At 53.3% G+C, this 14,670-nt stretch overlaps 2 protein-coding genes across 2 annotated transcripts; both read right to left on the bottom strand.

The window, feature by feature from the left end:
• Positions 1 to 431: 431 nt before the first annotated feature.
• Positions 432 to 5,807, bottom strand: TGME49_231850 (serine-threonine phosophatase 2C (PP2C)). The gene is made up of 8 exons (XM_002368015.2): positions 5,342 to 5,807; positions 4,200 to 4,486; positions 3,642 to 3,740; positions 2,885 to 3,159; positions 2,375 to 2,482; positions 1,911 to 2,039; positions 1,237 to 1,396; positions 432 to 924 (listed from the first exon to the last, which is right to left on the bottom strand). The coding sequence occupies exons 2-8, from the start codon at positions 4,309 to 4,311 to the stop codon at positions 812 to 814; spliced, it is 996 nt and encodes a 331-aa protein (XP_002368056.1). The 5' UTR covers positions 4,312 to 4,486; positions 5,342 to 5,807; the 3' UTR covers positions 432 to 811.
• A 2,676-nt stretch (positions 5,808 to 8,483) lies between these two features.
• On the bottom strand, positions 8,484 to 13,445 carry TGME49_231840 (hypothetical protein; the record flags this gene model as incomplete). The annotated part of the gene is made up of 6 exons (XM_002368014.1): positions 8,484 to 9,085; positions 9,519 to 9,586; positions 9,840 to 9,977; positions 10,722 to 10,858; positions 11,035 to 11,082; positions 11,598 to 13,445. 6 exons carry the CDS (start codon positions 13,443 to 13,445, stop codon positions 8,484 to 8,486), a joined length of 2,841 nt encoding a protein of 946 aa, XP_002368055.1.
• Positions 13,446 to 14,670: the final 1,225 nt, after the last annotated feature.

Below are 14,670 nucleotides of genomic sequence, written 5' to 3'. Positions count from 1 at the left end.
GTGGCTAAGAACGAGTGATGGATTCTGCATAGCCTCTAGGGTTTACCCTCTCAACATCACTCAAAACACTAATTGTATTTGCTTCTACTTGGACGAACAATTCACACGTGTTTCGGCTCATCGAATTTTGTAGCCAGACATCGGTCCCTCCGGTGCTGCGATGTCCGGGATGCCGTCAGACGGATTACGTAGGAAACAGAGTAGCAACCCATGACCACCGAGCTGTTCGTAACGCAAATACCTATGCAAATCCGCCGGAAAAGTAACTGGAACTCCTGCTTTATGCAATCTTCCAGCCCCCTGAATTGAACTATACAAGAAGCGTACGTTTATGGAAACTACTTTTTTCTGGAGAGGGCGTTCTAGGCTGTCAAGCCACTGAACACACATTTCACACCAGTTTCCGTAGTACACGCAGTGGCGGTGCCCACTTTGTTCAGTGTCTCTCTGATGGCTTAGCGGAGAAAAGTCTGCCTTCTTACACACGCGAGACTGTTCACTGGTAAAGAAGTCTTTATACATACGAAGATGAGCAGAAACGTAAGGCCCGGAGGTCCCAGGAGTTTTGTCACATATCTGACCTATGTGCCGTCTCCGAGAGAACATATACAAGATGAAGACGGGCTGAGAACGGAGAATGAGCTAGCGGAAAGACGAGACACACCAAGAATCTCGTCATGCTGCAGTTTGCGCGTTGATTCCTTGACTTATTCCATTCATGTATTCCTGCGCCCCTTGGGGTGACTCGACAACTGGCGTGTCCACACCAGATCCTCTGCTTGAGAAAAAAGAACTTCCTAAGTCTAAACTTCTAATCAGTCTTCTTGAAGAACACTGTCATCGCAGTAATGTTGTCTGCACTTTGGTTGCGGCTCTGCTGCTCAGCGAGGGTCATCTCCACCAGCGCCTGCGCTGGGTTCCTTCCTGCTCGCACACACAGATAACAGTCCGCGAAGCGCTGACATCAAAATATCATCGCAAGGCATCGCGACAGACGCTCTCGAAACGCGTTTCGACAAAAATGAAATCTACACAACGCGCATGTCTGGGACAGTGATATTGCGAACAATGTTTCAACCGCTTGCCACAAAGTGTGCCCACTACTCAGAAATTTCGCATTGGAACGCGGTGGTGCGACCAGAGGTGCGGGAATAGGCCAGGCAGTCTACAAAAGGCTAGAAACACGCAAACTGCATCTTCCTTTTGACATCTGCCGCCTGTCTTGATTTTCCTCACCTTCCTGTCGTGCCTGCATAGCGATCTCTACAGCTTGCGCCGCAGACATGACGTCCCACAAGCCATCAGTCGCGAGAATCATCACTCGGTGTTGAGGCGTGACGCGGACAACGCGTACGTCGGGTTGGTTGCTCAAACCGTACATCTTCAGGTCCTTCCCCTGTTGAGGCACAGAGAGGGTAACTCATAGGCGGTTCTCAAGGAAAAGAAAAAACACCACTTTTCCCGAAACCAGAAAGCGTACGGACTGCTCCTTGGGTGTCGGCCGCACGCTGGCGATAAACCGATTGCTCGTCCCCTGCACTACCACTCAACCCACGATCACCCGAGCCATGCCGAATACGCAGAAAGGCGACGTTCAGCAGTACATTAACACAATGCAAATATTGGGTACAGATATCGACAGAGATACTCATACGTATGTCAATATGGCAATACAGACGCTGATCAACGGAGGCTCTATGTGAGCACATGACGCAGAAATCTCAATCGCTACAAAGCGACCCGGTCCTAGACTGGTCAAGCGGCAGCCCAGCCTGCGGGTCACGCACGTGATGCAAACAGGCAGCGTTACCTCAACACAACTCACTGAATTCACTAAAGATTACGCGTATGTGCGTGTGAGTTCGCTGCCACGCTTCCGCAGTTGTTATGTCTCTCAGCCACCGACTTACGCCGAAAGCTCGGGAGTACTGGAGCTGCATCGGCTGCTCTCCGCGCGACTTCCGGAACGAGAAGTCACCACCTCGAATGAACGGTTTGTTGTTGTGGTTGTGGAGATACTCAACACTGCCTCCATTGCGCTGCGAAGACAGAACGCAACCAGGCGGCAGAGTGGAGCCGCGAAGCAGTTGCGGTTGATTGATTCAGGATGCGCTGAAGTCGCCGAACCAGCAACGGCTACGGAACATGACAATGCACCCTAGTACTGCACACCTACCTATGTGCCCTGGAAATCTAAAGACTGGGTCCCCCCGAAACAGAACACTTTTCCGGGACATTCTCGTTCTGTTCTCTACCACGGTTATCATGAGAAAGGTTTCCCGTTGAGAGAAACCTGAATTCCACTTTGATGCGATGAACTCCTCAACGCTTGCCGTTGGTCAGAGCAAACCGTTGTGTGTCTCGACTCTCATACCATGATGCGCAGTTTCTCATGTGGCATATCCGGCTTGTGGTCAACGGTCAAGAACTCGCAGTTCAACCCGTTTGGCGTCTCGACTCCCATAGCGATGCGGCTGTCGCCCTGCGTAAACGCACACGACAAAGAAAATGGGTGCCCTGCCACACACGACCGCCAGCCCGGCTTTCGCGACGCCAGCTACGAACCGTCACGCGCTTACAGAAAATTAGTCACACACACACACAAATGGGTGCCCTGCACCGGCCACCAGCTCCCGAGACGACCCGGGCCTTTGCGCGGCCCCACAAACTGGCGTCCCCAAGTGCACCTCAAGACGTCCCGCTATTCGCACAGTCTGAAACCTCCAGGAGACGCGCTCCAACTATCAAACCGCCGGCGCTTGCGAGGCACGGAACAGACAATCGCCTGGAGTGGGTGGAAGCTCTCGTTGATGCCGCAGCTCCAACACGCTGTCAACTTTGACTCCCATACGCTGCGGCATGCAGACTTGTTCCGTCCCCTTACCAGATGACCAACAGCCACGAAGCCTTTGGCCAAGACTGCCGTGACGGAGGTGCTGCTCGCGTAGTCTTTGTTAAGCTGCTCGCACATCTTCACAAGTTCGTTGTCTGCGTTCTTGTACATGTCATCGACTGCCTGATCAAGCAACTGAGGGAGCTTCTCGTCCACCTCAGTGGCGGGTACGTCTGATCTCAGCATCTCAGTCACCTCCTGCCACGCGGGCGAGGAAATCAACTGTGGAACAACAAGATCCTTCACATTTTCGCTGGCGAAATCTCCTGATAACAAAAGGTGAACGAGGCAGAGAGTAACGCGAGGGACGAACAAATCCAGTCATTCACAAGATACAAGATCACCTCCTCGAACACGGGATCCAAGCGGACCATTGAGAGGCGTGTAACAGAGAGCTTCAAGAACACACGTTTCTCAGGAAACTATCTTCCCACAAAGCATATCCGAAATAAAGCCACAGAGTCACACCCCTCGATTGCCGCATGCAACTGTGGACCTGTTGCCCCCATCACATGCTCTTTGTCCATTTGAATCAAGGCAAAACGCGTTTCTGGACACTCCGGGAAGCCTGGAGCTTCACCCACATTCACTGAAGCCTTCACGCTGATCGAAAGACGCAGACCCGTTCGCGGTTCCCAGTGCGAGAGTCGCGCCTGGCTGAACAGCAGGCGCTCTGAATTGAGTAACATATCCCGACAGGGTTTATTGCGTCCTGAACTAGAAAGTCGCGCAACGACTAAAGACTTACCAACAGTGCCATCGAAGACACCGAAGAAGGCGCAGTCGTCTCGGCCGGGAACGAGCTGCGGACAGAGAGTGAACCTATCTTCCTGATGCTTGCGCCCACCTGGAAAATCAAGTGAAGACAACGGAACACATTTTCAGACGGTCATTGACTCCATCCACCAGTCGGCCTTGTTTATGGAAGCGATTATGAGTCACGGACCTCGTCCCGTCTGGTTTGGCATGTGATACACCAAACATCGAGCACACAAGCTATCCCAGGACCTGAAACGACATCCATCTGCTTCCCTCTAATATCGACTGGCATAAACCGCCATCCACATCCGTGTTTCATGTTTACTTTCCACTTCACTACATGGACCTTCAACAGCTCAAGAAGACCAACATGATCAGCAAGCAGTAGATCCCCGGCATGTCACGGGAGGGGTTTCGTCCATGTGTCTGGGCGGGGTAGAGTCTGAAGCAGTTTGTGCACCTGCACGAAACGGGCAGCGTGTTTCCTTTCCTCGCTACGTTCCCGAAGGCACAACCGGTGGACGACTTTTCCTGGGGATTTCCTCACCGATGTCTGTGAAGATCGCAGCATCGAAAGCGGGATACGACGTTGGAGGGAGAGGTACATGAATGGTAGGAGGGACATCCATGGTCCGCCTAATTTCAGCAGAGGACTTCATGGCTACAGGATAGATTACGGAGAAGAGAGAGGCGAAAGTGGAGCAAGTTAGAGCAGTCGCGCCGCCTGAGCACGATGAACTCCCTGTTTAAGCTGCACCTATGCGCGGGGACATTAGCGGAAGACCTTCCAGATGTGGAGACGGCCTTCTGCGGAGCAGTCTATCGGGAATGATCCTGTGGACATGAACAGACAGAAACCATTGCGTGTCTGCAAAGCGTGCACAACGGCACAGCACCTCTTGTGGCACGCGAACGCCAGGATGCAGGGAACCGGCAATGACGGAGAGCTAGCCGTTACAAGCAACACTTTCGTACGCCGAGAAAATACGCTCCACTAAATACTGAGTTTTCGCCCTGTTGAACACAAGGGAATTCACCTCGGTGCACAATTGGCTCTCCGAGAACGTCGGTTGTCTCGGTGTGTCACATGATGAGCAGGCGCAAGTTTCTTAACTGACAGACTCGAGTGTATACACACGGCGATCACGACACACGGGGGTGCACGTCCTAGCGTCACATCTTCCTCTTTTGTGGAATCCAAAAAGGAGGAATTTTAACGGGGGCGGCGCCTTTTTTTGAAGCACAACACGTTGGCCAGATGACTTGAGGGACGCTTGGGGCCACCGTTTTCGAAACGCACCGCGGGCTAAGATTCTGGTCTCGGCAACAGCAATTATGAATGGAGTCACTTTGGGGAAAATGATTTACCCTGAGAAGGTAGGTACTAAAGCACGAGGACACAGCGATGCGTGGCCTGACCGGGCATTGCTAAGGAGCGGTACGGCCTTCTTCGCAGCGGCAAGTTGAAAACCGTTGGACGGAAGACAGAATATTGAAGAAACACAGACACCTAGTTGAAGACATAAACGGACACGGCAATTCTGTGTACGTTGTACCGTAACAACTGTGTTGACGTGCAAGGGGGGGGCACGGCCCTCCTCGTTCCTCTAGGGGTGCGATGTAGTGGAACAGGCTTTTTTTGAGATGCCCCTCGGCTCCTCCGTTCCCGAAAGCTTTTGCCACGCCTACCACTGATAAGACCGTTCACAACATGCCGTTGAACTTCCTGCCTTTCCTTCGTATTATCTCGGTTGACCGGACACACACCAAAATTCTGTCGCTCTACTGCCTTCGAGTTCAGGGACGAGTGGCAGTTTGGTACGAGGTGGACATTTGGGTGAAGGCGCAAGCGCAGAATGCACGCGCGGCAGCAGCGGACCAGAGGACACTGAACAGAGGGGCGGCGACGCAGCGCTCCTTCCTGGCGTGGTGGATAGAGAAGTCTTTCGAGGGCCACGAGTTTCCTGCACGAATGTCCGAGAACGGCTACACTTTCCAAAGTTCTACTCAATCAAAGCGACGAAAAAATCGAACGGCGTGAGAAGAACTGAAGCCGCGAACCAAGTTTCCACACTTCCCCTCCTGATGAGTTTTGGCTACGCACCTGGCCAGGAACTTGGGCGCAAACGCTAGAAGGCCTTGCGCACATACATGTGTTGGTTTACAGCACACTTGAATGGCGCATGCTGGAACTTCAGGATCAAGGCCTTGCGCAGTCGTTGTGGAGTGGTACAACCACATGGCGAGGAACACACAGCCGACGGCTGGGCAGGGTGACTCAAAAGGCGTGACACTTGAGAGAAAAAGAGGAGTCCCGTTCACAGTGAATTCTTCTTGGAGCGTTCTAAACTGACAGAAGAGTTTAACGAAAGTTGTAAACTAGCCACCCCGCAAGACTGGCAGGGGAAAATGGAGTGCAAGCTCACGTCTCGTGGCGAAAGCTCACCAAGAAATTGCAGGGGGGTACGTCTCCGACCTCTTCACTGCCCCGTTCATATTGGGGATGCCGATAAACGGACAGAAAAATGACAACACGTCTGGAATTGAAAGCGTACCACTCAGCAAATACGCACGTTTTCAGCATAAAAGACATCGTACTACATCGGGCTGCGCCCGAAGGGGCGTAGACCATGCATCAGAACCCGTTGTTACGCACGTGAACCAGGGACTGACACCATCGAGAGGGTGCAATGTTTCGATCTAGTGTGCTCTCGTGGAGTTTTGCCATTCTTGGGGCAACGTTAATTCCCCATCTTCTGCACATGGACACCAATTGGTGTTGAACCCGCGTTAGAGTGCTCTACAAAGTGTGGTGTACAATTCGCCTAAGTCACGAGTTCCATCAGACACGCGTTGTCGCCGAGAATTCGGACTAGATGTTTGGAGTGCGTAGAAACAGACACGGTGCCACCGTGAGAAGAGGAGTGTTGGTTAAAACAGAAATGTTTCATTCTTACCCAGCCGTCACAGCATGTTTTATTAGTCGCTGCGGTTGCGGCTGCTGAAGCGGCGAGGGGTATATCCTCACTTCAGTACGACCAGCTCAAAAAGTGGAACAACCGAAGGAAGGAGGTGAACTGAGGTAACAGAACTCACAAGGCTTGGCAAGTGTCGGAAACGAGCACAAAATCATAAGGTTACACGAACACGGCCGCGGGGTGCAAAGGTGGTGTGGTTCTGGTAAGATTTATGTCCTCTTAAAACTCAGTCAAGGACACGGTGCTCTCTATTTATGAATTTCCTAGAGTGGACTAGTTCCTTGCAGTGGCGTTACTACCACTTCTCACGGGATGCTTAGCACGGAATACCTGGCTGTTCCTGCTGAATGTGTCCTTTCGTTCCATGTTGTGCCCCGCTGTCTGTCGTCCTCCTTCCAGTCCGGTGATTTACGCACAGGGATTGGATTAGCGGACAGCGACTCTAGGAAAATCAGCAAATCACCATGAGTTGCAAGACCTTTTGGGAAACGACATGTCACTGTCTCCCTCCACGTAGACAGAGAACAGCGTGCGATCTACAAAAAGCGCGACGAAATTTAGACTAGGATGCTACTAGTGGCTACTGGTGACAAGAACCAGCAGAACGAGCTGGAGACGTGAAATTTTCCATTTGCTTCGCCGTCGAACTGCGCAAAAAACATCAGCAATACCTATGTTGCGGTGCCAAGGTGCCGCCATGGATCATGGTCGATGCGACTAGACCGACAGCAGTGGTGTTGATTGTAAGTCTGCAAATGCTAAGCTTATTCCTGTATGACCAAGTGTCGAAGGAACTCTGGATGACTTATACAGAAACGGGGAGTCGCGGTGGTCACCACCGCTCACTGAACAGCATATAGCGGCGACAGGTTTGATTCGACTCTTTGAGACAGAAATGTTTTCGACCATCAACTGCTTGCCCCATACACTTTTCATCGGTAATTTCCGACACATTCGGCCTGAAAACGTGTGGAATCAACTACAACTGCGAACGCAGGCACGTTTTACCGTGCGGGTGTCACCTTTCCAGCTTAACCGAGGTCCTTTCTTGGACAGACGAATTACTACAAGGATACAACGATGGATCTTGTGCATGTTCTCAGCGGCACGAAAACCAGCAGTGAAATGAAGGTCGCTCAACGAGTGTCATGGAAGAAACCCCGCTTCCATTGTGCAGGCAGGTGCAACGCCTTCCTTTGAAACTCGGTGGCTCGAGATATCGTATGCCCGTGCACGATGTCTACACAGACGCCATACAGACGAAGAGTAATCAATTGTTTCTTGTTTGTTACGCATGTAACATGCAGTGCTCCAATAGTCCATGCTCTAACCGACTACGGAGTTTCACCACGGTAGCTTTTGCCTGGAGCCACTGGCGCATCTCTTAATCCTTGAACCATCAAACGAGTATCGGCAGGAAGCTTTCAAAAGTGAGAGCATCTCCTGCATTCCACCAGTGAAGGACAGCTTCCCGAAATACCTCAGTTTCGTGTTCCACACTGGAATGCCAGAATCAAGGAGACCAAAACTGCCTCTTCATCAGCTCGCAAACGCAACCGGAGCAGACGCAACATTTCTGTTCATCGCTACAAGTTCGCCCCACGAGCGGCACACCAAGAAGTGACGCCCCCGCAGTGCTGCATTCTTTCTATTGCTTCGCTTCAGGAATACGCCAGTTCACGCTGCTCCCAGACTAGCAATCGAACGCCTCACAGATGCGTTCGGTCTCTGCCGGGTTCCTACGGTGTGACTAGAAAGCATCGACCTGTCAAAATGGCCACCAGCGGCTCAGCAGTCACTCTCGCGGCACCTGATCAGTGTGGGGAAGCCGTCGAGGCACTGCAAAACTGACATCAGCTGACTAATCGGCTCACGGCTCTGCCAACTCTTCCAGGACTCCCCTTTGTGTCTTGATCAGCCCAGAGTCTCTTCTGGACACCCTGTTGCGCTGTGCGCATCCTGAACGTTCCTGCTACCTCGTCGACCTTTTCACGTGCAGGCTCCGATGAATACGGATCCGGTGGGATGTTCTTAGCCACCGCGTCAAGGCGAGTGCCGAGCGGGGTAGGGAACGGCGGGGCATGCGACCCTTTAACGTCACTAAGGGGCACACCCACTGTCATCTGCCCATCCATGTAGCCTGCCTGCCCGAGATATCCCGTCGGTAAGGGAGGGCTCTCTCGAACGGGAATAAACATGTTTTGTGCTCTTTTCCTCTGCACCGATGGTAGCTGCCCGTAGTAGTGCGGCTGTATTGCAACCGGCGCATTTGTGGGGAGAAACGACTGGTCTTTGTACGTAGGTGGAGGTAGGAACTGGCCTGCCGCAGTCTTGGATCCTTGAAACAGGGGAACCCTTTGCAGCTCTCCTGAAGCCACTCGAAAAGAAGAGCCATCAACGGCAAAAACTCCGCCTGGGCCGTTCTGTAGAAACTGCCTCTCATCTTGTTGCGTCGCTGCAAAAAAAGAGGAGAGCGGCATTGACATCTGGTCACAAATGAGTCGACTTTCAAATACTTTCTGGCTCACACAAGAGGTCGTATAAAAAGCTATAGTTCCAACAAGAGCAAACCTTCAGCGCATGTGTCGTTACTCCTGCTCGTGAAACCCGCTCCCTACGATGATCCTAGACCGCTTCCCCTCCCAGGACGTGCGACCTCTGGTCACCGCGGTAGAAGTCGCGGGATGAGAATTCTGACGACGGCGGATGGCACGTCTCTCTTATACCTTGTGAGTCAACCACCTCAGAAAACAAACGCGCGATGTGCTGGGCGACAGAAGAAAACATCTTCTGTGTTGAAAATCCACACAGGTGTTGGCTTCGCTCGTACACTGACGCAGAAATCATCTTCAGCGCGCTTTGCCAAAAGATGTCGAGTTTCTTCTCACCTCGTCTGACCGCCGCATTCGTCAACAAAGGAAGGAAGAACCGGAATGCCGCTTTAGTCCAAAGATTCCTGCAAAACGACAGCAGATATCGCTGCGACCAGCATGAACGCGGTTCTTTTTTGACTCACGGACGGCGGCTAATTGGGTTACACTGATAACACTGCAGCCGTGATCGGGGCATCGGATTCTTGTGCAGAGCGTGGGTGTTCGAGATCCGACAACATTAGGTTGTCGTCAGAGATGCTTGGCTCTTGTGACCGGAAATGAGGGTGCGGAACACAATTGAACACGTAAGAAAGCCAAGACAGCCAAACCACGCACTTGATAATGCATAACAATCTCGTCATCGCCATCTTCCTCATCATGTCTTGGTAGGCGGTGACACGCATTTCGTTGAATCGATCTTGCAGTGATCGGACGGCGTCGTCGCGTTTGTCTTCGGCCATCACGTCCTTGAGCCTGCCGCATCCAGAGAGAGCGCAAATGCACTTCTTTGCATTTGAAGGAGAAAACGAACCATAGAAGCAAACGAATCACTGTCACCTCCCGACTAAAACTGTGGCGTGAACCGCCAACTCGAGTGTGCACCCATATGAGTTCCCCGAGTCAGATGATGGCGCCGACACTACAACAGTGGACGAAATGCGAAGACTGCGGACCCCGCGCGCACCCTCCAGCTCCGCAACGTGATATTTGTTTCAGGTGCACTTTGGATGAAACCAGAGGAGCGAACGAATGCCGATACATCCACATTCCAGGATGAATGCGTTCTGTGTGCTGAGATTCTGAATGCGCAGATGCGTTGGTCCCCAGTCCAACCCCCGCTTCCCCTCAACTCCAAGCGGTCTGGTTTCTCCGCGCACTAGCTGATAGCACAAATGCAGATGACTGGTTGGGTCCACCGCTAGTCTTCGCCCCAGAAAGAAATCCCGTCTGTGTTAGGAGTTGAACAAGTGAACTCCGTCGAAGAACTGCATGCGGTGTGCCGATGAAACCTCTGGATTCCGAACGGGCGTCAGCACAACTCAACCAGGCGGACCTGGCCTTGAGCGGTACTTCGCGCGTTAGTCATGTGTCTAGCGGAGGAGAGACGCCGACTTTCAACTTGGCCACTAATGGACGATCCACTATCGGAGAGTCTGCGTCTGTCACACTACCGCTGCCGAGATCGTTCTTTGGAGAAACTGAGCCTTCATTGCTTACGCAGTGAAACCAAGAAACAGCCGCCGCTGCAACACATTCTGGACGACGGAGAAGAGCCAGCGTGTCGCTGACACTCGGCGGTTCGGCTCGCCGACGATCTGTTCGAGCAACCTTGATTGTTCTTGCGCATCCGCTGCCTGCACCAATTGTCGAAAGAAGAAAGAACAATCACAAACAAACAACCCTACGCTGCAAAGGGTGAGGGCACCGGAGTTGTCGGGGCAAAATCGCGGAGCTGAGGAACTGTCTCGAACGTCTGAGCATGCGGAACGCGTTCTTTCCTGGGACCCGCGGTTGGCGGGATCCATCTTACTAGGGAGATGCCTTTGTTTTTTGCGACAACCTCTTGCAGCCGAGAAACCTGAAATGCACACGGAACGCAAAAGAGAAGTAGTAATTCCGGTGGACACTGTGAAAGAGTTTGTCACCAGTTTCCAGTGCTTCGCTCGATCGCGATGCCGCAGCATCGCTCACGGACCATCACAACCCGTTTTACATCCAAATGAGTAGTTTTTTAAACAAGTAAAAGTCTCCACTGTGCAGGTCGGGTAAAGAAAACGCCCCTTTTGGTGCATTAACGCTCATCGCTGAAAGGCAACGCGGAACTGCTGAACACAAGACGCGGGACCGAAACACAAACATATGATGTATAAATATATATAGAGTGTATATGGTATATACAGACTTTACACATGTACCAGACATATATATACATATATATATATATGTGTGTGTGTGTGAGGAGGCCTTCGACTTTTCTTTTCGTGTCGAGACCGTCGTGCAGCGACGCCCTGATTTGCGCTTTGGCCGGCAGCGATCTGTCCAGAGTTCCTCGAACCGTTCAGGCGGTCTCCAGAGAACCGGCCCGCCACGCACCTCGTTCATGAGTCGTTCGTTTTCAGTCATTAGGAACATTTGTTCCTTTCTGAATTGCATGAGGCGGTCCTCGACTGGATCTCGACCTCTGCCGTAGACGAGACTCGAAGAGCTTCCCCCGAGGACTTCTGTCATCTTGGCGAGGGCCCAGGCCTTGTCGAGGACGGCGTTGTTCGCATGCGCGAGGATGTGAAAAATCATTTCTACGGCGCGTCCCTTCTGCAGCGCCCGAAAGGCCAGGCGCTTCGCTTCCCGAGTGGGCATGAGTTTGCGCATTTCTTTTTCGCGGTCCGCCTCCTTCTTGCTCATGATTTCAATCTTTGCGGCGGCCAGCTTGTTCCTCTCCTCCATGGCCTGGAGCGCCGACCGCGACACGTCGCTGATTTCCTGGAGTTGCGCTACCGAAGTGGTCAGCGACTGAATCGTCTCGGTCATTGACTGGAGTTTATGTTCGCTTTTCGCGGCCTCACGTTCGCGAACTCGGCTGGTTTCAGCGATGTCGCGTTTGTGCTGCTCCCGCAGGCTTGCGACTTCCCGTTCGAGTCTCTCGCGCGCTTGGTTCGCCGCTCTCTTCTCCTCGACCTGGGCTTCTAACTTAGATCGGTAGTAGGCTTCGATGTTGCTGACTCGTTTCTGGATTTCGCGGAGTCGCGCAGCGCTCTCCATATTGAGGGAGTTCTCGCGAGCCGCGATTTCTCTACGCATCTCGTTCCTCTCGACCTCTGCCGACCGTCTCGCGTCCGACAGCTCCCTCGCGAGCTTGTCTTTCTCCTTTTCTAGCTTTTTCAGCCAGTCCCGTTCGGCCTTTCCGCGCTTCTCGTCCGAGTCGCCCTTCTCCTTGCTCTTCTTCGCCGCGACCGCCTTCTCCGCGAGCTGCAGCATCTTCTCCATCTTCTCGCCCTCGTCTTTGTCGAAGTTGAAGAGCGAAGACTTGGCGGGAGCGGACCGCATTTCGCTGCGCATCGCCGCTTTCTCCGCCGCGTTCGCGGTGCGCCCTGTGGAGTTCGAACCGACAGAGCGGCTGCTGGCTTTCGACCTTTCTGCCGAGACCGGCCCGAGCTCAGCCAGCGCAGCAGCCAAGATCCTCGCCTTCGCTGCGTCGCTGCCGCCTGACCCTGGAGTCAGGACTTCGGGGCCTGGAGGAGGCTGAGGCGGCTTCTTCGCCTTCGGTGCCTGGGACGTCTTTGGCGCAGTTTGTTTGAGCGAGGCTTTCGACGCCAACGCCGGCTCTTTCGCAGGCGGCCGAGCGGCAGGTCCCGCGCCAGAGCCCTCTCCAGCGTTGACGGGAACGTCGCCCAGAGAAACCGCGGAACCCTCGTCGATGGCCGACAGCTTGCTCCCCGACAGGCTCGAACTCACGTTCTTCAGGTTGTCCTTCGGAATGGCCTTCGTGCTGGGACTTTGCTTCTCTGGCTGTCCGGCGACCGGCATCGACGCGGAGGTCTGCGAAGAGACCTTAGAACCGAGACGAGCAACTCCACTCACGAGTTTCCGGATCGCAGACGACTTCTTCGACTCCACAGGTGCGTCGTCCAAGCCGGGGTCGATCACGGCGTTCATGGCACGGGAGGCCGCCCTCTCGGCAAGCGGCGAAGGCTCAGGAGCTAGGGCATCTTTCGACGGGAGAGGAACTGGGAGCGGAGGTGGAACCGGCGGAGGACCCTTAGGCTTTGGACCTGCGTCTTTGGAACTCGCAGGAAGTTCACGCGAAGCCGCGGGCTGGGGTCTCACGGTCGACCGCTCTTCTGACGAATCCGTATCCCAAGGAGTCATCATCGACAGCTTCGACACCGCCGCCCCCGCGCCGAGCGGCGGGGGCCCTGGATTCGCCTGTTTCTTCACAGGCATTTCTCATGTCCGAGCGGCGTCGGTATGAAACGAGCAACCTCTGACGAGCCACCGGCCGACTCCATCGGGGAAAGAGGCCTGCTCGCGAAGCGATGAATGCCGCGGCCTCGCGGTTCCGCGGAAAAACGTGCGTTCGATGAAAACTCGAAGCTGCACGCAGCGAGAGTGAGGGAAAAACTCAAGGGTACCCGGAAGAGACGGGTCGAGCTCCCGTCGTGAAAGTCCAACGCAACGGTTTCGACAATAAGTCTGCAAAGGAGACTCACACGGAAAAACTACCTGAATACAGCCTGCGCGCCTAGAAAGGAGTGGAATGGCACACGGCACAAACGATCAGACGGCAACCCGCACCGGGTCGATCCGCCATTAGTGTTTACCATGTGCTTTGTCCCGCGGTCTATGACAGTTATCCAGATACCGGAGCTGCTGCTCACTCTGAACAAATCGTTGGGGTTCAGCCCGGCATTTCTTTGTTACGAAAAGCAAAAGCGGACTCAAGTGCTGCGGCTGCCGGGACTCCGACTAGGTCATCGTACCGAGACCACGGTGCTACAGTCGCGTTCCGCGACGGTTCTGGCCAGTAAGTAAGAAAGCGAGATACAGATTTAAGAGGGCAAGCACACGGGAACGAGTTGTGACGAACGAGTGAAACAGATAGACGGGTTAACAGAAAAAAGCTAAGCGGTCCGCCGCCATATGCAGCGGCAAAGAAACTACGCCGAAGTGTTGAGTCAGGAGACGGTGAAGCACGGCAGATTTACAAAAGAAATTTACGGTAAATCATCAAAGAAAGAGATTCCTGCCGATTATTCTTGCGGTGAGGGAGCCTTTACGAAGGAAATTGAACTGCTCAATCGGAGCCAAGCCGCGAGGATACCAGTTCGCAGCTCACGCTGAGAAGATTCTCGTTTCCTAGAACTCTCTGACACACCGCTACCCCTGGAAAAAACGATGGTACTTTATTCACGACGATTCGTATTGAGGGTTAAATCCGTCGTTCGCAACGTCCAGCTAAGAGCGCTGTAATAGCATGCACGCGAATCGACAAGACACAGACACAAAAGAACAAGCACCGGTTTCGCGAAGCCGCAACGCTGTCAATTGTAGATGCGCCACTCTGGGAAACCCAATGGAGAAGAAGCAATTGCCAGGGTAGCCGCGGCGTCTGTTTTGACTCGCTTTTACGATCTTTTCAAAAGGCGATGCCACTAGGAAGAATGCGGTT

The sequence above is a fragment of the Toxoplasma gondii genome, chromosome VIII (genome assembly GCF_000006565.2).
Source record: "Toxoplasma gondii ME49 chromosome VIII, whole genome shotgun sequence".
NCBI classification, from domain to species: domain Eukaryota; phylum Apicomplexa; class Conoidasida; order Eucoccidiorida; family Sarcocystidae; genus Toxoplasma; species Toxoplasma gondii.
The sequence above is the reverse complement of the archived record's forward strand: the minus strand, read 5'-3'. Positions and strand labels throughout refer to the sequence as shown.